General features: G+C 45.2%; 1 protein-coding gene across 10 annotated transcripts in view; it reads left to right on the forward strand.

Annotated features, from left to right (window-relative positions):
• The window catches only part of CELF2 (CUGBP Elav-like family member 2), a 486,548-nt gene extending 465,233 nt beyond the window's left edge, over positions 1-21,315 (forward strand). For 4 of the 10 annotated variants that reach the window (XM_033100763.1, XM_033100765.1, XM_033100767.1 and 1 more), the window contains 4 exons: positions 2,353-2,472; positions 9,337-9,534; positions 14,115-14,258; positions 17,394-21,315. In XM_033100763.1, coding sequence (XP_032956654.1) covers positions 2,353-2,472; positions 9,337-9,534; positions 14,115-14,258; positions 17,394-17,521 — 590 coding nt within the window. In that variant the 3' untranslated portion in view covers positions 17,522-21,315. Of the gene's footprint in view, positions 1-2,352; positions 2,485-9,336; positions 9,535-14,114; positions 14,259-17,393 lie in introns of all 10 variants that reach the window. The other 6 variants (XM_033100766.1, XM_033100771.1, XM_033100761.1 and 3 more) reach the window with 5 other exon arrangements.
• The last annotated feature ends 985 nt before the right edge of the window (positions 21,316-22,300 follow it).

Raw genomic sequence — 22,300 nt, forward strand, 5'->3', positions numbered from 1 at the left:
AAACTCCTAGCTGGTCTACCATTTTTCTGTTTTGGAACTATAAGTCTCCTCTTAATTGCTCACCACCAAAATTTTTATTGTTTTCAGCAGCACCATATGCTTTTATACCAATATAAATTTGAAAACTTAAACATAAAATACACAAATTCCTAGAAAGCTATGACTTAATAAAAGAGATTGAAGAGGAAAAAGTTGAATAATCCTCTTTATTAGAGAAATAGAATCAATATTTTTAAATCGTGCCATAAAGAAATATCCAGCCCAGATCATTTTTACTGGCAAATTGTACCAAACATTTAAGTTACAAGTAATTTCAATCTTATACAATTTATTCCAGAAAATGGAAAAATAAGGACATTCTCCCAGTCATTTTAGGAGATTAGCAAAAGCTTGGTAGCAAAACTAAGGACAGTATAAGAAGGAAAAATAGAGGCCTGTCATACACAGATGAAAAAATACCATAAACAAGATACTATCACATAACAAAGCCAAGGAATCATTGCTAATTTTGTTTGGTTTAATAATGGTTTGGAGTTTAAAAAGAAAATGTCCACAATTTTTAGAGCTTCATAATAAAGTATGTAGGAGTGAGATGGCATCATAAGGTCTGAAATTAGCTTTAAAATACACTTAGAGAGTCGGGGGTGGGTTGGTTCTCAAGTCTTCTAGAATCTGGATATGTGTTTATGGGAGTTTGTTGTGTTATTGTCTTTGTTGTGTGAATTTGAAAAGTTTCATGATACAAAAGGACTATAAACATTGCCTTGATTATATATAATTTTCTTTTACAAAAGGAAATAAAGTACACACACATTACAAGGCGTCAGAAGCTAATGTCATACATGGACAGAAATGAGACAAGATGGGAAATTCAGTTTTTAGACATTTGATCGGGCCTTATCCAAAAGGGATCCCAGGTGAGGTCCATTGTAAGGAAGGCTGTATGGTCTGGAGACAGAGCAGAGATGAGCTCCCACTGCACAGCAAGCTCCCAGGAGGATGGATGAAGCTCCTATCCAGGCTACATGGAAGGGAAGTCCTCATACAGTGATTTCACAGCTAGAAATGAGCAAAAGTCTTCTTTTAGCTGTGGTTAGAGTTGAGTTTAGCCTTTATCTCCATCATTAGGATAAAGATGATGTGTGTGAAAAAAGTCAGCAGATTGTAAGGCTGTACAAATGTAAAATACTTGAAATGTTATTTACAGAAGCAATTTTAAGTGTAAAAAGGAGGGAGGACAGCTACTTTGGAAAACAGTTTCGTGTTTCTTCAAAATGTGAAACATAAATTTATCACATGACCCAGCAAGCCCAGTCCTATGTGTATTCTCAAGAGAACTGAAAACATGTCCACACAAAAACTGGTACACCATGTTCATAGCATCATTATTCATAAAATATTCCCAAAGGGGAAACAACCAAAATGTCCACTACTGATGAATATTTTTTAAAAAGGTGGTGTTTCCGAACAGTGGAACATTATTCAGCAATAAAAAGGGAGAAAGCACTGGCACAGGCTACAACAGGGATGAACTTTGAAAACATTTTTCAGAGTGAAAGAAGACAGTCAGTGAAGGTCGCATATTGTGATTCCATTTTTGTGAAATGTCCATACTGGTCAAATCCAGAGACACAGAAAGCAGATCAGTGGTTGCCAGTGTCAAAGGATATGTGTTTCCTTGGAGGGTAATAAAAATGTTGTAATATTAGATATTAGTGCTGGTTGCACAACTGTGTGAATGTACTAAAAACCACTGAGTTGTACACGTGAAAGGGGTATATTTTATGGTATGTGAATTATATCCCAATAAAACTGTCATTTAAAAAGGGGGTGGAGGAGAACAGGGGAAGGAGAATTTGGCCCAAAATGATTTCTTCTCATCATTCCACCCCTTTATTACCACCACCACCACCACCACAAGGGTCCTGAAGTCTTCTATCCAACTCAGGATGGTGTGTGTTTTGTTTTGTTTTGTTTTGTCTTCATTGAGAAAATGCCACATCCACAGCAGAACCAATAAGCCAAGAATTGCCATTTGACTCCCCCATCCCCTCGCTGGTTACCCTGGACGAGGCTGTCCCTAAGCGGTGCCACCGAGAGCTCAGCCCCCCAGCTGGGTAGGCCTCCTCTTCTCAAGTTGCCCCTCCTACCCAGCGGTGAGCGCATTCACTGGTGATTTGTATTAATCACCAAGTCTAACTTCAAACTGCCACAAGTACAACCGCGTAAGTCTTCACCACAAGTACAAGCACGACTCCGGCGCCCTCTGTTGTGGTGAGACTGAGCGCTTCCCAGGCCAGCTGGCTTTTACTCATCTTGTGCTTTCTCTCCAATCCTCCTCTTGTTTTCCAGTGGCTGCTTCAACTCCCAACTCCACTGCTGGTGCAGCCATGAACTCTTTGACCTCTCTGGGGACTCTGCAAGGACTGGCGGGAGCCACTGTTGGACTGAACAATATTAATGCACTAGCAGGTACCATAAACAGTGAGTACTTGCTGCTCTGGTGGACAGCCTTCCCCCAAATTCTCCACAGGAAATGGTCAGCCGGAAGTGACCTAAAAGGGATCCGTAATGGGAGAACTAAAACTTGGGATGGAAGAGCGCATGCTTTAATAGGCAGACGCTGTCTAGGTTCACTTTGTCTCAAAAGAAAAAAAAAAACTCAACCCCTCCCCACCCCATTTTTTCTAATATGTGACATGTGCAGCTCCATCCGGAGATTTCTGTGGTTGGCAGTTTTGCAGGTTTCAAGGGGTCCGGTTTGGTTTTGGATTTGTGCTGTCCTGAGACAATGTTAATAAGAGAAAACTTGACAGACAGGAGATCAGGATGCCTGGGTCCAGCTCTGAACCTGCCAGCAGTTACCTGCAGGGTCTTAGGCAAATCACTCCCAGCTCTGAGTTGCAGAATCCCGTTTGAAAATTGGAAGTTCTGGATCCGATGGTCTTAAAACATTCTTAAAAGTGCCCTCTAGCTCTAAACCGCAGTCATGACAGTGACTCATGTAGGGGGGCCAGTGAGGCCTTGGAAAGATGGGAATTCAGCTGAGTGGAGAAGAGGTCTGGAGTCTTATTTCCCACCCATAGGCATGAGGCAGTCTAAGCAGTGCGGCCCCAAAGGGGCGTCGCGTACAGAATTAACTTAGTTCTGAAACCTAGGGACTCACCGAAGGACTCTAGGTTCTGTCCTACATCGCTTACCCACTTCCGGCACGTAGATCTATGGGGAGAATTAGCATCCAGCCAGGAGACAAGTATACTGTAGGCTCATGCTTGGTGGTCGCTCCTGAGTGGGTGGGGGAAGGGAGGCGTGGGGGGGACATTCCTCAGCCCAGAGGGGACACCTCATTTGCCTTTCCCCCAGTGTGGTCCCCCTTGGATGCCTGAGAGTAGCCAAGCCCCGCAGGTCCGTGACAGCCTAAAGAGATTCTGATTTGGGGGTTCAACTACCTACCAGGCAACCCAACACTGCCCGTTTTAAGCATTAAAAAGGGACCTTGGCAAGCTGCCCTGTTTTAAGCCATGATTCAATAAGTAAACTGCTTTTAAAGGGTGATCAGACAATACAGTTTTCTTAAGGCAAAAAACAAAAAAAATCCCAGTAATCCTATACTTTAAAAGCTTAAAAAGAATAGCTTGCAATTTATTTGGTAAAAAAGAACCTAGAACTCATCCAAATGAAGACTAACTTTTATAATCCTGATAAGAAAATAAATCTTATAGGGGTAGGAAATTTTCAGGTTTTATTAAATCCTTTTACTCATATGTTCTGGGGAAAACAAACAAAAACTTGGACTAGTTTTACTTGACCAGAGGCCAAAAAAAAAAAAAGAAAAGAAAAACATGCTTCCTTCCAACTATGACGGCTATTGATTAGCAAATAGTACATGAAGCGGTAACCCTAGGACAGCAGAATATTTTATTCCAGTAAAACTGCCTCCAGCTCCCCCTTGCCAGCAGCCCAGGAGCCCTCACTGCCGTGACCCATTTCTGACCTTGTTCTGCAGACGCTCCAGCCCACTTGCCCTCGGTTGCAGGTGTGTGTGTTTGCACACAGCCCTTCATGCCGCTTCTCTTGCCCCAGGACCTAGTTCCCCTAAAACAAGGACTCTGATTTGATCGCCTGCCTGTCCTTGGTCTGCAAAGTACCAGGCCAGTGGGAGTGGCTGTCCTCCTCAGCACGCGCTCATGACTGCTGTGTGTCGTCTCGTCCTCTCGTCTGTGCGTCCCGCTCTCGCCATCCTGTTCTGTTGTACTCTGCGGGGCTTTTCCATCGTTCTGAGGGGCTCAAGAGGGTTTTGGTTGAATGGCAGAAAAACCACGACTACTTCTTGTGTGGGGTCTGTGTTATACAAATTTTGCTTCTGGCAAGGACAACAGGCATACGTTGTTTGGTTTTTCAAATTCTTTGCCATTGGGTTAACAGATGTATGTGTGGTTCATGGGAAATTAAGCAGATTTCCAGTGTCAAGTTACCCCTACCAACCAGAAAGTATGAGGAGGAACCGAGGGAATGTTTAATTAAACCAAAAATCATGGCCAAACACAAACCTGTTCTGATTTGGTGAATATTACTGGCGCAGGGTTACTGAAGGATCCCAGCAATGGCTCGGAGCTAGTATTTGCTTGTTGTCTCAAACACCAAGGAATAACCTTTTAACAGAGTGCCCTCTTTCAGACACGTTTCTGACCTTGTTCTGCAGACGCTCCAGCCCGCTTGCCCTCAGTTGCAGGTGTGTGTGTTTGCACACAGCCCTTCATGCCGCTTCTCTTGCCCCAGGACCTAGTTCCCCTAAAACAAGGACTCTGATTTGATCGCCTCAACAGATGTGCTGCCACTTGCCCTGCCACATAATTCTCAAAGCAGGCAGTCAAGAGACGCTGACCTGGACAGAGGCAGTTCTCAAACAGCTGGCCCCAGCTTCCGTCTCATTGCCATTTCTTATCCCACTCCACCCAGAAACCATTACGAGCTTCCAGAAGAAGCGTTTTCTGGTTTTCTGAATAGAGCCAACTCTTTTCCGTGGACAAAGGAGCCAGGAAGAAAGTAGGTAAATGGAATCTAATTTATTCCCGAAGTAGCATCGTGTAAATTTTACCTTCTTCCCTGCCAGATGGTCCCTCACTGCCCCCCAAAATAAAGTTTTAGTTCGTAGACATGTAGCTACATTGAACTGAATTTAACCTTCTTTTTCTTCCTTTACACATTCATGAATGGAGGGGCTAAAAAAAAAATAATAATAATAATACAGGACCCTAAAGCTAAAAGCAGAAAAGGGCCAGATGAGAAGGAGGAGGTGGGTGATTCGCTCTCAGAGCTTTGAGTCCTGGATCATTTGAGGGTCCCCCCGGCATGTTTTGCATATTATGTCTGTCTGAACTGAGATTAAGAACATATTTTTTGCAGATATGTCACCGAGAGTCTGTATCTGATTTTGTGTTTAAATGTATTTTTCCTTGTTTAAATGGCACAATTCTTCCAAATGGCTTACCCATACAGTGCTTAAAATTATGATGGTCTGAATATAACCAGCCACAAATGCCTGGTGAATAGTGTTTATGGAAATATTTCCTGTAAAGGAGAGAAAAGAGAAAAGGCACTGGGCATATTATTGTGGTTTCTCACCCTTTATTTGCACTGTGAAATGACTGTTTTAATCTGTATTGTTGGACTCTATAAAGACACACGTAGTTGGATCCAAACATAAGCGCACACAACCTCACACTTGTGACCAGATGTGACAAGAACAAATGCCACTAATTGTACATATTCACATTCACCTACCCTGGTTCTAGACGTTTGATACTTAAGTTCTCATTACCAGCTTGCAGCTTAGGAGGATATACTTCATCTGCACCAGGGCAACTTATCCCAAAAACTAGATTACAGAAGGGTGAGAATATATGAACACGTTCCTCGCTTCTGCTCTTTATTCGGTACGACTCCTGGCAGAGTGGCTTGCGCAGTGCTGTGGTTTGCTGACAGGTCTCTGCCTCCAGCTCCCCGCCGCAGTGCCACCTCCACAGCGGCCACAAGTGTTCATGCTCTTGTACGTGGGTAGGTCCTTCTGTGTCATTGGCACAGGACTCTCACAGGATATACTCAGGACTCTCACAGCTCCTTGGGTCTCCCTCGGTTGGAGAAAAATTAAGTTTAAAGCACTTAGTAGGGAAGATACGCATTGGCAGACCGTTTGCAAAGACCTTCCCTTGGCAAGGTTTGGCACACCTGTCATTTTGTCCCAGCCCTCCTCCTCCAAATAGCTTTCAGGGGAACCAGATTAAATGGGACGAAATGATCAATCCATTTGGCCTTTTCAAAGAAAAGCCCTATTCTTTTAAGGGGAAACATTTTATTCAGCTTAACCTTCTTCAAGCCCCTGTTTCTGTGGTCCAAAGTTTTTAAATGTAACCAGATACCACCAGCAATTGACAAAAGTTATCTTTTATATAATGATTATTTAATACAGAATAACGTTAGATGATTCCCAGAAGTAACTCTCAGAGGTTGAAATCTTCCTTTTATGGTCCTTCAAATTCTGCCAGGTAATCAATGGCCTATTCTGCCTTGGCTGTTGGCAAACACACACACCAGAATTTCCAGGAGAGTTTTGATCTGAAATATTCTCTTATAAATGCACTTGTACTTGTTAGACTTTTCATCCTTATATTTTGTTCACAAGAATGGTTAGACGGGGGTGGGGGAGAGCCCTGGGCTGGCGGCCCTGACTAGTCCTCTTTGGCCTCAGTGCCCCTTTCCTCAGTGCCTCCTCTGCCAGCTCCCTCCCCACCCCAGGCAGGTAAGGCCACCCGTGACCATCTCCCACACACGTGGAATCAGCGGAGCAGGCAGAACCTTCAGAAAGCAGACTTGCCCTGAGTTGTAGGCCAAAACCTCGCTAACCCGTGTGGAATGTGGGCAGGAGTGAGGGTGTAGCTGGACTGTCACCTGCTGGAGCGGAAAGCCACCCAGGACTAGTCCTGAAGCGTCATCCCGTCTTTCAGGAGCATGAAATTCACTCGTGTTTCATGAGAACAACACAACACGTGGCAAAAAGGGGGAAAGAGAAGATAATTCACGTGACAAGGGAGTCGGGCACCAGTGGCTGTGGCCGTGGCATCCACTGTGTGGCAGCCCTCGGCGAAGCCAGGCCGCGGAAGCTGCAAGCACAGGAAGGCAGCCCTGGCGTCTCACAGGCAGGGCCCCGAGCACACAGCGCAGGCCAGCGATGCTGTGCTGTCAGCCATCCACTGATGGCAGGGAAGTCGGACACCTTCGTAGTGGCACTTCCGTGTCCAGCCCAGGTCTGTCAGGCCGCTGTGCCCGCGTAGCTCTGCAGGCTGCCATGTACACCTGGAGAGTCGCATGTCACTGCTCACTTTCCTCCTAGAATTTCTTCCCACACAGGAACCATCTTTTCAGAGGGCTGAAAAGAGGTCACAACGTGACCCTAGCACCTATTAACAGCCTGACGAAAAAAAGCGGCACTTGTCAACTGTGCCCCACTCTTCCTGAGTCATTTTACACCCTCCTCTCACCTCTCTCAGAAAACAAACACTGGTGTTTCTTTGCACTCATACAAGTACTGGGAGGTGAGGATGAAATGAGACCGAAAGGAAACGAGCAGTTACTCCCCGTCCCTTGAGTAGCCGTAACAATAACGGATGGGGGCGAGAGTCAGACAGGTAAATGGGATTGGTTGGCGTCTGAAGGATCGTTTAATTAGGACAAACTATGTCTAAACTCCTCACAGCACTTACATGCATGACGGAAAACAGTTATGAAGTGAGAGGGAAGAGACTCCTTCCTGAGAGACTTAGAGCAGAGCCCGCAGAACCTCTGCTGGCCAGCACCTCCATCCGCGGGGTACCACTACCAGGGCCCAGCTCTGTCTCCTCGAGCCCCCCAGAAGGCCGCCAGGCCTGCAGCACTGGGAGACCCGTCTCCTGGGGCCTGATGGTCCGACTCAGAGCTTGTGTGGAGTCCTTTCAGTGCAAGAGCCAAAGTCGTCCAGATGCCAGAGGCACGTCTTTCCTGAGGACGGCCAGGAGAAACGGCGATGGGGTGTGGAGGTGACTCTGGCACAGGACCCCTCCCTCCAGGGACTTCGGGCCTCCTTACCTTAGTTGTCTGTTCTCATTGCACTTCCTGCCCCCTCGTTCCCTGTCGGTCATCTTGGCTGTTGCACCAGCCCTGATCAATAGCCCTAATCCCTTCAATATTTTCATTAGTGTTTTCAGTTAAGTTCTCCCCAGAAACAGATCTTTTTTAGAAACACGTTTTAATCATAGACGGAATCAAAGGCAATTATGATGTCACCTCTTCCATTTCCTGAGTTCCTATGGAAGTTAACACTCTATAAAGCCTTGCTTGTTTTGACTCAGGACTCAGGGAAAATATGACACACTCAGCAACCATAATAGAGCCAAAAAGCAGCCAGGATACAAGGAAAAAAAGCAGAAAAGTGTGCTGGCCAGCATCCACTTCACATGCGTGAAGAGCAAAGATCCAGCTTGCAGACACAGGTGTCACTTCAGGTGACTGAAAGGCATGACACGGAGCTCCGCCACTGGCAGAAGCCCCAGTTACATGGGCACTGATTTGCAGTCGTGTGCCTGCCTGCCTGTCTGTCTGTCTAGCCCAGCATACTGCATAAGCGACTTCAGTTCTCTGCAGCTGAGGGAAGGGTCCAGGCTTTTCCCTGTGCCTTACATTTTCAGCAGCGAGGCTGTTCCTGAGCTTCTGTCCTGAGAACGTTCTTCCGTTCAGGAAAGCCCGTGAGTGGAACTGCCCATCCACTGGGTCATGGAGGACAGAGCTTGTCTTCTCTGCCATCTCCCCATCAGACAGCTGACGGGAGAAAAGTTGTATTTTATCCTTTCCTCCTGAACCCCTCGAGCCATCCCTTGGCTCCTCAGAACGCCCAGTAAATGGATTTGAGTGCACGGCTGTTCCCGGCCTCATCTCGTCACGTGCCCACCTGCTTCCAAGCTCTAAGAAGCAGGAGGCGTTTGTTTCCAAAGCACCACAGTACTTGCCAGTAGCACCTGCATGGGAGGGGGATGAGCTGTGTGACTGCAGCGTGTGGGTGACGTCTGACCGCCGGCCTGGGGAGCAGGGGGCCGGCTGGGGACGTGGGGCTGCTGCTGCTGTCGTCTGTGCCGTTGCCATTACCGTGGCTGAGTCACAGTTTCATTTTTCCTCCATTTCGGCTTCGTTGGCGCTGGCTGCATGCACTTGCTGTGTTGTACTGTGTCACATGATTCTCTAACTTCCTTTGGAAAGCACTAATGAAAAGTGCTGTTTCTCTTCTCTATTGTTGGGTTTTTTGTAAAGTTGCTCAAATGCTCTCAGGTATGGCGGCTCTGAATGGAGGACTTGGCGCCACGGGCTTGACGAATGGCACGGCAGGCACCATGGACGCCCTCAGCCAGGCCTACTCAGGGATCCAGCAGTACGCGGCGGCCGCACTGCCCACGCTGTACAGCCAGAGCCTGCTGCAGCAGCAGAGCGCCGCGGGCAGCCAGAAGGAAGGTACGTGCCACCTCGGCCCGGGCGCGGCCTGGCCGCCGGCGGGCAGCGCGCGCCCTGACTGCACGTGTTTGCAAAGAAACTGCACCGAGCCAGAATCAGAGGCGGCAACTGTGTTATTTCTGCTACCCGACAGGTTTTACGAAACCTGATAAGCCTAAACCATTTGTTTAGTCTTCTTTCCAGTTCTGTCTTATATTTCTTTCATCTTTTAATTTTTCACCTACCTCTTAAGAGGGAATTCTCACCCACTGTGTGTTTATATGCAATTACTTAGTAATTGCTGCCATCAAAAAATTGCCAGGAACCCCTGTCCCACGTCAGCATTGTCTCCCCTCACTCCTAAACTCATCAGGGGGTCGACCCAGGCCTCTGTCCTCTGGGGTGACGCGCTCTCTGCAGGCCCCAGGCCTCTCAGAGCCCACACAGCTGAGGCTGTAGCTGGCCTCTTACCGTGTTTCCCCGAAAATAAGACCTAACCGGGAAAGAAGCCCTAGCATGATTTTTCAGGAAGACATCACCTGAACGTAAGCCCTAATGACTCTTTTGGAGCAAAAATTAATATAAGATCCGGTCTTATTTTAGGGGAAACACGGTAGTAGGTGATGCTTTCCAGGTTAGTGATAAAATCCACCATGAGGATTGACTCGGTCTTTAATTGAGGGTCTTCTGGGGAAGCAAATAAGAGATTGATCACCTTGCTTCTCTGCCAATAAAGCAAAAGAAACGTCAGCAAGTTAATGCTACGAATAAATTAAAGCTAATTATAAAAGAGTTAATGAGCTAGTCCAAGTAGGAAGAGCTTGTCTCTTTTTCTTCCCGTTGGTTTCTTCTTCTTTAACTGAAGTTGCTTTGAAGCAAAATCTGCAACGTGGTATTATTCTCTGACTTGTTTAGAATATGGGCAAAGCAGTTAGAATAGGAAGTACTGCCTGAGAAGTTTTTACATTTCTTTCCCTTCCCCTTTTCCCTCATCCCTAGTTCCAAACTGGTTTTTCCTGAACATTTTGACCTTAAACATGGTATTCTATAAAGAAATAGTTTTCCTTTGTGAAGTTTTAGATTTTAAAGGGGACACAGCTTTAAAGACACGTGTAACATTTTTCCTGTTTATAAGTAACAACATTAAAAATGAAAGATATGTGACTAAGTTATTTTTCAGTATTTCAACTTTCTCTTTACTCTTGTTCATGACTGATTTTTTTACTCTTGGTTATGGTAGATCTTGTAACACAGGCACAATTGTCCGGACAACTGCGTTTCCCCAGGCGTGTGGAGATGCTGTGTCATAAATACACGACTTCCCAAAGAAAAGCTTGTGTTGAGGTCCCTTTGTCGGGGGTCTGACTACCATGGTGACAAATTAGAGCTGTAGGATGGTCTCGTAAGACATTAAAATCCTCAGAAGAGACCCTAAAAGCCAGCTCCCTTGTATGTGTTTTAGAAAATCTTGGTCATCTCTCCATTACCTACCAGTGCTTTACAGCAAACTGCAGAGCCTGTGTCGCTGAGAAAACATCACCGTGACTCAAAATTCAGTGGTTTTAGGATAAAGTCTGGGCCCTGAAACATTTATCTCAGTTGCTTCACCCCAGCCCACTGCCATAAAGTTAGCCCATGCCTTGAGTTTTTGGAATGGCCTGAGCAGTAATTAACCCTCGGGGATTGATGAGAAATAGTTTGAAATGATGGCTGCCAGCTCCAGATTGTAGCTATTTAGGTATGCAGGCTACCAGTAGCATGCTTTAGGGGTTTTGATTTGTTGTGGTGTTTTTTTGGTTCAGTTATTTTCAGTCATTTCTCACCTTCTCATACCTCTCTTCTGATCATGTTCTTCTCACCCAGTTAACATGAGCTCAAGAAATTTAAACCGTCTTAACGTTAGTTTAACTAAACATAATGTAAAAGGCAAGTTACACTGGGAAGGAAGGAACATCCCATAATGAATCTAAAGAGATTTCTAGATCTATTTTCTACCACACAGATCTGTCCTTTAGTCAAGACAGTTGAAAGTCAACTTGATCTGCTTGGTCAGGTACCCTGGTGTATGTTTTCCCACAAGAACACAAGCCAGTCTGGCAGCTGGTTTAAAGACGTTCCCCAGCTAAATCGTCTGAAGCGTTATGGCTTCCCTATAGATCTAAATCCGGGAAAGCCGACCACCTTTGCTGCCATTCCTAAGTATCCTCTGACCTCTTTCACACCTTCCATCTTCCCACGTCTGCAGGAGGCAAGTCACGCACACAAGTGGGTAGAGCCCCTGGCACCAGCGGGAAGCTGGTAGGCACTGGGGTCTGATACAAACGCCCCCAGTGCTTTCTTCTACATCACGTGCCCTGTGAGAAAGACAAAATAGGACCAGCAGCTGCCAGCCAGCTGCGTGCAGCCAGCAGTGTAACACAGAGAACTCTAACAAGTTAAAATAACATGTACTGGGAGAAATAGGAGGAATGTGTGATTTGTCAGCTGGTTTTTACTACAGGGAGAGTTGAGGAGGCGAGGTGGAACCCTCAAAACAATTTGTTTTTGTTTATTCACCCGTGGCACCAATGGCAGCAGCCACCTTCATCGCATATAAGAGAGGTGCTCCCTGTCAAGTCTTTGTCTCATTTTAGTGTTAACAGTGTTAGCGGTTTGCAAAATCAAACCCTTTCTTGGTGATAGGAAAAATAGGGGTTCAACAGTAGGACCTGGTGACATTTTTCCTGGCAAAATGATGACTAAGGGGACAAAGCCTCCTTGGGTTTCCCTGTCTTCATGTCGTCTAGGACACCTGTCGCCAGGGGTACGTTCAGAATGTACAGCCACCTAGAGCCTGCAGTCAGTTGCCATAGTGCATCAAAACGGCACTTTCTCCCAGGCTGCAGGAGGTGAGATGACCTCACACTTCACACTGGGTCCCATTTGGCTCTTTTCCTTGGAAGGGGTCTTCAATCAGGGCCGTGCCACACGTGCCCAGCATCCACACTGCGAAGGACGGGGGTGGCTTGGTACGCTCAGAACACCCATTTCCAGTGGCAGGGTTTTGTGGCTATTCACATCTAGTTTTCACTTTTTCAGAGTGTTATTTTGTTTTGTTTTTCAAATAAAACCAGGAGACATTTGGGGACCAAAGCCTGCAATTGTGTCCCTTTAAATACAGACTGCCTCATTCCTTTGCACTGGAATATGGATAAGTCCATGGAAATTATAAGCAATATAGAAAGTTGGAGAGGCCATGTTGACAAAGGAAGAAATGATTGGTCTGTGGCTTCAGAAATCTGTCTCACGTCTTCTTTGTGAAAAGTCCTATTCATTAGAACACTTAATGTTTTGTTTTTTGTTTTTTTGTAGGAAGAAACTTAGTTTGACTCTTCTCTGAAAAATGTTTGTTCCTTTTATTTGTACACAGTTCTTTTTACCATACTTTTATTTTTCTTGGATGCAGACACAGGGATTCCCACCCACGCACTGACCCACCCACTGCAGCCTGTGCCCTGGGGCTTCCCCACGGGGCTGCCAGGTCCTGGCTCCTCTCCTGTTAAGGTTCCAGGACCCAGCCGCAGAGGTTACGTCCCCAGTTGTCCGAGCTCCAGGACACCTTGCCCAGAACACAGGACATCCTAGAGGCATCCTGCCCTGGGGCCTCCCCAGAACCATCTGGGAAAGGATGTGCCACCACCCCTAGCAGCCTGGGACCTGGAAAACTTGCTTGCCTGTTATCTATTAGAAGATGACTGCCTTCCATCAGGTCACTTGTGTTCTGTCCTTTCTCCTTTTTGCTTCTTTTAACCTTCGGGTAGTTTTTGTACCGGCGGCTAGAGAGGAGGGAGAAAGAGATGGAGAGGAACTTGACAGAGCTTATCTTTCCAACCAGGTCTTCCTCACTCTGTTTCTTGTTTCTTATGTCTGGAAAGTGATGGGTAAGAGTGAACTGCCTGGCTTAGCCTGCTCTTTGACCAGCTGCTGCAGCTCATGAGTTCATTTTCAAGGCTAACCCCCAGTGGTGTAGTTGCTACCACAGTTGTGAAACACTAGCTACCTGTTTTTCCCTGCTTTGACTCATTGCCAGTCGTTTCTAATAAACACGATTATTAGACTGTGTGTTAAGAGATTTGGCAAATCAAAACTGGATGGATAATTAGGTAAATGATTAAGAAACCCAAGCAGCATTACTGATCTATCCATTATTCTAAATTGCTACACTTTGCAGAGTGCACAGGACAGTATATACGTACTGCACCGCCACCCAGGCCAAACCCACAGCTGCACTGTCCTCCCCCACGTGACCCCATCACTGCCACCTTCGCCCCCACGGAGAGGAGACTGAAGACGTGCGCACGTGCAGTAAGCACGTGACACATACATCAGTGCAAGGGAGCCATTTGTAACGAGTGCCTCATAGGAAACGATGAGAATTTAAAGGCTGTTTGCTTTCCTGGAAGACACACAATCACTTGACATTGTATCCCTCTACTTCGTCCCCTTGTAGTGTGAGGGAAAGCCAGGGACGTGGCCTCCCTGTTGTTACAGCATTCCTGAGAAGAGGCTGTGGGAACTCAGCAGCGAAGAATACCTTACTCTGATTTCTTTTTCCTCTTTAGGTCCAGAGGGTGCAAACCTCTTTATTTACCACCTTCCACAGGAGTTTGGAGACCAGGACATTCTGCAGATGTTCATGCCTTTTGGAAATGTTATCTCTGCTAAAGTCTTCATTGACAAACAGACCAATCTGAGCAAGTGCTTTGGTATGCAAAAGAAACAGCCAGAACGTTACAGCACACCCCGAGTGCCGAGTCCGGGGCGGGAAGGTGTAATGGCAAATACTTTACAAGTCAGGAGAGGGACAGCCCTGTGTGGTGGTGGTTCCATAAGCAGACTGGGCAAAGTCGTTTCACCAAAACATGAGGAAGGGGATGTATGAAAAGGAAGGATCTGGTAAAGCCAACATTAGGTAACGTTCTGCACTGCACTAGGGACGCGTCTCGCCGCGTGTATCCACTGGTGGCTCATTGTAGAGCAACAGCACTCAGTGTCTCTGAGCCTCGTAGACTGAACCACAAACCACCGGAGGGGAAGAGTTGACGGGCGGTATGTAGCTCAGGCCGTCCAGGTCCAGAAAGGCACTGCAGCCCCTCGGCCACTAATCCCTCGCCCCGCTGCGGTGGCTGAGACTCCGCCCGCTGGGGGCGGGGCGGGGCGGGGCGGGGCTTACGGCTCAGCCTCCTGATAGGCGGCTGCGCGTGCCTTCTGGGAGGGGTGTGGTCAGCTGCCCCCCACACTGCAGCTCCAAGGGCAGGCGAGCGCGTGGGTGGGATGGGGGACGTGTCGCCTGGTCACATAAGGCGCTGCGCTGGGTTCAGGAGCCAGGACCTGCAGGGGCTGCCTGACTGGATGTGGCAGGTGTGCCGAGCACACTGGGGCGCCCAGCCCTCGGTGGCCCGCAAGGCCGTCCCTGCCCTTCGTAAGCAGCCCGACCCTGCGTCCGGGGCGGGCGCTTTGTGCCCCGGGAGTGGACGGCAAGCTCCCAGCACACACTGCTGTATTATAGCAGGGGAAGGGCACTCATTACGTCCCCTGCTTGTGTTTTTCAAACCCTTTTGGTCCCCAGAGTAGTTTAGAGGCCAGAATGTTCACAGTGTATATTACTCACTTGACAAGTTCTGGCCCAGGTTGAGAAAGAACATTTGCTTGAGTCACTCCTCCAATTTACTAATTCACGTTGGTAAAAGGTATAAACAGTAGCATAAAACAAAATAGAGTAGATAGGGGCCAGAGAAAACACGAATAGAACCACACGGTATAAAACACCAGAGGCAGGAGAGGTTCTCAGCCGCCAGAAACGCCGTGTGCGGCTGATGTGATGGGCAGCCAGAATGTTTGGGCTTCTAAAACCATTATCATGGCGGCTCTCTAACTTCTGAGCTACAGCCAGGAAGGTCTGAAACTTCTGTTGTTGAGGAATTAGTCCCCTTTAAGTCACTGTTTTTCCCGAGTGGAAAGTCTGTCAGCTTGAGCCCATTACACTGTTGCTGCTGCTGTAGCAATGTGTCAACCCCTTGGAAGGGTTCACGAGAGCGAAATGGAAGTGTTTTTGGGGTGGGGTGTGTTTCACTGAGCTTGTCCTTGGGAGCGTCCCTGCACAAGTTTTGAGCCAGACTTTTATATTCCTCGTAGCCAATGTCCTGGGCTTATCTGGAGGTTGGAAAGGATTGCGCTTTGTAGTTTGCTTTTGAGAAAATATTTACTGCTTTGAAAGGAGCTCATATCAGCCCACAAGCTACTTAACCAGCGTGTTCATAATAATGCAAGCCTCAGCTGAGTATCAGCAGACACTTGTATTTGGCATAATGGACTTGAGTTTTCAGTTTTTACTAGAGCCGTAGCAACCTATACCAGGTTTCTCAGCAAGCCAGTATCATTTCTTGGGGTCCCAGGTTTGCTAGTCTTCAGGTGGTACCCCATTCTTTCATTCTAACCTCTTGGCCAAGTTTCATTATCCATCTCACCCTTGAGCCATTTCCATTCTTGAATCATCTTGCTACCTCTGGATAAAAACCCAGAGGGAAAGGAAACAGTCTGAGCAGTTATCTTGAACTCATGATCACATTTACTGGGAATTAGATTTTATAAAAATTGAAACCACCATTGGCAGTACAGCTTGCCTGTGAGAAACTTCTCTGCTTTCTACCATATGCTCATGTTTGTCAGCTGAGAACTCTGCTCAAGGTACACTTATGTACTGTTTTTCCTCCTCTAGTTGGTAAAGGAATTTTCTCTTTAACTTACACTATAATAGTAAGCAGATGGAAAAGCTTGTATAGAACCTTCGGAACAGCTGATGTTCAGAACTGAATTCAATCAGGGTAGTAGCTTCTTTTCACCACAGAAAGTAAGTAGGGGCTGTACAAGCTAACACTCTGGCCTTGACTAAAGGAAGCTCTGCAGGTAGTACCACCCCCTCCCCACTCCCACCCTTCGTGTGAGAACAAACATGGTCAGAACTCTGTTCCCTGGTCTTTGCAGGGCCTCCTGAGTTCTTTTCAAAAGCGTGCCCTCCCTCTCTTTGGTGGTGAATGTCGGACCGGAAAGATACTGGGGGAACTCTGCTAGGACGGTTAAGTCCTGAGCTGTTTAGACTGTTTATTCCCAAAGCTCTTGGGGATACAAGGGGAGCAATTTCCATTCTGTTGAATTCAGTGGAGCTCTGAGAATGGAAGTGAGATAAGGAAGAAGACTCAGCATTTCCCCTGGGTCCCTAGGTCCCTCTCAGTAATAACTCCAAAATGTTAAAAATCAAGTTTAGATATTCGAGAGTTAATTCACTAACCCCATCCCCTAGCCAGACAGGTGCAGGCTCTGGGAGCTGGATGGAGAGCTGGAATGAGGGGCGGTCCGGGCCTTGACAGCCCATCTTATCAGTCAGCCCTTCCTGTAATTATCCTGCCTTGTGAGCTCAACCGGGTTGAGTCTCCGGGGGCCCCTGCCGCCATGGAGTAGCGACACCACTGCTTAGATGAGCAGCAGTTACTCGTGGGCCTCGGGTTCTTGAAGGAGGATTCGAAGAAACCTTAAACACAAACGGACTTGACTAAAATCAGCGAGACTAAATTCATTCGGACAAGAACGGAGCGTGAGACTTGAGCATGGTACAGAGGGTCTCTGTTCACATCATCGTTACCCATCCGGCTGGCTTTCCCGCTGCTGCTCAGGGGCCATTCCCGGTGTTGCCCTGACGCGTGCCCTGCTCGTCCATGGGGCGGCACACGTTCCTCACCACTACAGTTAAACACTGTCCAGCTCATCCACGGGGCCCTGCCTCCTACTCTCCTCTGCTGCCTCTCCAGCCTGACTCCAGCCTCCCTTCCCCTTGTGTTTTCCAGGTTTTGTTAGCTACGACAATCCAGTGTCTGCGCAAGCTGCTATCCAGGCTATGAATGGCTTTCAGATTGGCATGAAACGCTTGAAGGTCCAGCTGAAGCGCTCCAAAAACGACAGCAAACCTTACTGATCCTAACCCCAGAGGCTCCCGCTCTTATTTTAGCTTTCCTAGGGTAAGTCCCACGGGCCAGCCTGTCCGCAACAGGACAGGCAGAGGAGGACCACATTGCCAACTTTTACCACGAGAGACGGTTCTTTTTACAATAAGGCCTCCATCCCCTCCCTCCCCCACCCAGTTCGCCATATTTAAGACTCGGGCTACCTTGTTTCTAGCGAGTACACTCCTCCAGTGCCACTGTATTCTCCTTTGTTTTGCAATTCGAATCTCCTTTTACCTTTTTTTGTTTGGTTTTTGGTTTTTGCTTTTAAAAAAAAAAATACGTACACAAATAAATGCCATCTTGAGAATTTAAAAGGCAAACAAAGGCTAATGTGCACTTGTAACTCTGAGAGCTGGTGCCCTGCCTGGAGAACGCAGCCTCCTGTCCCAGCTCACCCCTGGGCGGGCACCAGCTGTTCAGACGTCAGGCGGTGGCCTAGCAAGAGAGAAGCCAGGAGAAGCACTTAAAACAATCCACAACGTCTTTCCACTACATTTGGTTTGTTTTAATACGTAGGATTTTATTTTAGGGTTCAAAGAAACATGACATCCATTGGTCAGGTTATTACACTGGTTGTCTATTTTGTTATTGTTTTATTTTCGTTCTTAGAAAGGATTAATGTAAAAAAAAAGATTTAGAGATCTGTTTCTTAAAGCTACAGGGTTTAAAAATAAAATAAAAAGGAATGAAAATACTTGATGTTTCTTGAAAGATAAATTTAATAATAAATAATACATAAATAATACATAAATAAAAAAAGAAAGCCACAGGCCTGTAAATTTTATTTGTAAAAAAAGCATTTCTATTTTTGTACAAAATTTTTACTGCCTCAGAAATAATGGAAGTTCTTTATTGCCTATTGTTAACTTATTGGGAACCTAAAGAGCAGTTCTCCGCACTAGCTAGATCCTTCTGAAGTAGTCTCTAGAGGAATCGTTCTAGGAATGGGCTTTTTGTCACCGTTGAACCCTAGGCCTAAAGTTCATGCTTTACCCTCTTGTCGTTTGTATCTGTCTGATTATTTTGTTGTAACTTCCATTACCTAGTTTACAGTTCAGTTGTCTGACTCTCCCCGTATGTTACATTCGTTGAAACTGGATCCTCTCCCCTGTCCCTTGCCAGCCCCTCACCCCAAAACACCCAGAATCCATCCTCTCTCCCTCTCCGGATGGATTCTTGGGGTTCCATCATGCTGTGGATAAAGATTGTAAGAAATGCAAATTATGTGGATGGCTCGTAGACTCCCTAATGACCTAAGATTTGCATTAGTTTTCCTCCTGCACCCTTAAGACTGATTTTGTTGCTGCTGCGTAGATTCTGTGTAACTTTTTACTCTCCCTTGTTTTCTCCCTAGACATCTTCATGCCCGTTAGTTCACCGTTTGCCTAGCATGTCCCTGTGGCGTCTCAAAAAAAGTTTCATCGTCCCGTCATTGTTTCTGATGTCTTTCTGACCTCACATCATATTTGGTTCTCCTACTGACCTTTGATCTAGTTTGACCTTTGAAATTTGCATGTGACCTCATCTAGCTATGAATTCTGGGAAGTCAATGTGAAAAACATTGCTGCATTCATGCAAGACTGAAATTTATTATTAGAAAAATTAATTATAGAAAAACAACCTGTGGCAAAAATGTTTCTTTCTTATTTCTTTTTTCTTTTCATAAAACAGACTTGAAAGTATTATACAGGGATTGGCATTCTTCCCGGTCACTGGTAACAATAGCAATATGTGTCCAGGGACACAGAATGTTGGTTTCTAACAGACTACTTCCAAAAACAGTTTGAGAAAAAAACTGTCTGATTTTAAGTCTCTAGAGGTCTGTAATAGTTTTTACATTTTTCAGGCAGTGTAAAGTTTTTTGATAAGGCCATTTTAGGTGGCTCACTTTCTCATTAAGATATATATATAGAACCACTTTTTGTAGGTTAGTATAAGAAAAATATTTACCCTGTTTTGGGGCAAATGCTACCTATTTGTGTCACCTTTTGCTGAACTGACTCACAGTTAGACAATCCATGGTTTAATGCACATGAAATTACCTATATTTTATACTGTTTCAATGTACAGGAGAAAGGTTACTGTAAACTGTGTTGCGTTGGTGCTTCTGTGAATTAAGTTGTGGTTTCATCATGAGTCTTATGGTCTTAATGTTCTTTGTTGATAAGACAAGTTTAGAATTGGTTTTACTTAAAAAAGAATTTCAAAAAAAAGTTGTTTGCTTAAAAAAAATTTCATGTGAGGGAAAAAAAAAAAAACCTATTCCAGAATAAGTTTTGTGTTGGCTTGTAAAGCATTGATGTCATATTTTTTTTTTATTGTGGACTATTTAGATGTGTTTGTGTTCAGCAAAATGTGATTTTTTTTTCTTTTAAAGAAAAAAGTGAAAATATATAGTGCCAAATTCCAAAGGTACTTCCTTCCTAGAGCTTCAGTGTGTTTCTTGTGAGAAGTAATTTGATAACATGGGTATTTTATTATGTGTTTTGTATAAATCCCTAATATTTAAAAAACAAAAACAAAAAAGAGGTTAAAAAGTTTGTTAACTTGCTATCCTGTGGTCTTGTTGCCTGAAATTGTTATCGTTTGTTATTTCTCTATGATGTTTTTGTAAGACACTGTATAAGTGCCCATGTCTCACTTTTTTAACCACTCTGCACATCAACGCTGTGACGGCAACCTCACAATGTATTTTCTTCATAATACATGGAAACCTCTAAGGTGAGAAAGTTTTGAACTTTTAACCCTTTCTACCCAGAGCTATCGGGAATGTTGGTAACTTTTTATACTGTCATCATTTTGTTTGGGGGTATTTCTAATTTGGATTTCCCGCCCCACCCCCACCCATCCTGCCCCACCCCCACCCTCAGCATCTATCTTCTCTGAGTTGCTTTTTGTCTTAGTAGTTTACCCTTTGGTTGTGATCCAAAAGAAGAAACTCCACAAGGCAAATCTGAAGGAAAAAAAATACATCCTTTAATTTTTTTTTTTCACTTTGACTACTTCTGGTCATTTTTTAAAAAAGAATTCTTAATTTGCTGCAGGAATTCCTTCTGTTTTAATTAAGAACAGTTTAGTGGCTAACTCTCTGAGGGGAATGGTCGGTAGATCTAGCACCTAAGTGAACCTGAAACTCTCTGTGCTTCTCAGACCAGGTTTAGTAGCCTACTCCAGTTTAGAACAGTTTTATCTCCCTTCCAGTGAAATGACTGAGATGAAGAAGTCTTTTGAGGTATTTTTGCTTTTGTTTCTGAAATACTCCTAATTATTATTTCTAATCAGCCATTGTGCTGGATTCTCTAAACCCGTGGATACCTCTGAACAAGCAAGGTGTCTGGAGTTAGAAGCTGATAGGCCTTTCCCTTTTTATTTCTAATTCAATGCATGGACTGACCACATCAGTCAGTCAGTTCTTTGTCACAGTTACTGACCAAAATACCTAGCACCAGTTCCTGCTGCCACTTTTTAATTAAAGTGCCATATTACTTTGACTTCATGTGAACAGATCTCTTGCTGTCTTGACAAATCCCAACGTCATCCCTACAGCCCCAGCACAAACTCCTGCCTTCCTGAAAGCAGCCCCTGGAAGCTTCTTTGTCACTAATGGAGTTCAGAAACTGCTGGCTGCCATCCCTCCCTCCCTCCCTTGCCCACTCACCACCCTGCTGGGTTGAATGTGTGTGGATGTGATAGCCCTGGGACGGAAAGGACTAGCCTCTAATAATGCAAAAAAAAAAAAAAAAAAAAAAAAGTTTCCTTCTTATAGCACATGCACTTACAATGAAATGATTTGTATTATCCTCACACGTGTTTACTACTGCTGGGGCCTTCCTTCATCCTTCGAGGGCTATTTTGTACTTCCTGCAGCAATCCGCTGAGAACCAGAAGTTACCACACGTCGCGCTCATACATATCCCACGGTGGTGTGCAGGCCGTGCGTAGGAACGCGAGAGAACACACACCACCAGAATGGCTCACACTGTCTAACTCTGAATCTCTTCATTTACCAATTTCTACATAAATCTCAAAACACACTTTTTCCCCCACTTCTTCCCTCAAGCAAACTGCCCTCCTCTCCTTTCACCTACTTGCCTCTCCCCCAGAAAAGCGGAGTGCAGCTGACCAGAGGCCTGGGGTGGCACTTTAAGCTGAGTGGTTCTTAGTTTGCAGGCAACCAAGACACATTTAGGGGGAAAGTCCTTTATTTTCCATGTCTCATTGTTAAGATAACCCTCCTCCGAGACAAGTTGTCCTTCTAGTCACTTTATCTTTTAATATCAAAAGGAAAAAGCTGCAAGGGTGCAAAGGGCCTGTGCCAGAAGAAAAAACACACAGGGAAACTGCTTTTTTAAAAATCAAGTGTAGAAAATAGTCATTTTTAAACTAAATTAGAGAATTGTGATAAAAATGGCAGTCCTCAAGGCGTAACAAGTTCATCTTTCTTTCACCATAGGGGTTCTAGTTCTTTGGCTTGTGCTACTCTGGAGTCATTTTACTGTTTCTGTTTTTATTATCTTAAGTGCTAATTAACAAGAAGAAATAAAATTTTAAAAAAACCTGTAGTTTCATTACCTTTTTGAATAATGTCAAACAAAAAAAATGTATTTGTTTTTTTGTGCTGTGAGAATTGTTGTTTGTAGATTAATAATATCATTTCGTTTAGAACTACAAAATAGTTTTTAAATATTGTCTGAGAAAAGCCAAAGTTAATGCAACCTAGTGGAAACTGTAAGACCATTTGAGTATTG

The sequence above is a fragment of the Rhinolophus ferrumequinum genome, assembly GCF_004115265.2.
Source record: "Rhinolophus ferrumequinum isolate MPI-CBG mRhiFer1 chromosome 5 unlocalized genomic scaffold, mRhiFer1_v1.p scaffold_110_arrow_ctg1, whole genome shotgun sequence".
NCBI lineage: Eukaryota > Metazoa > Chordata > Mammalia > Chiroptera > Rhinolophidae > Rhinolophus > Rhinolophus ferrumequinum.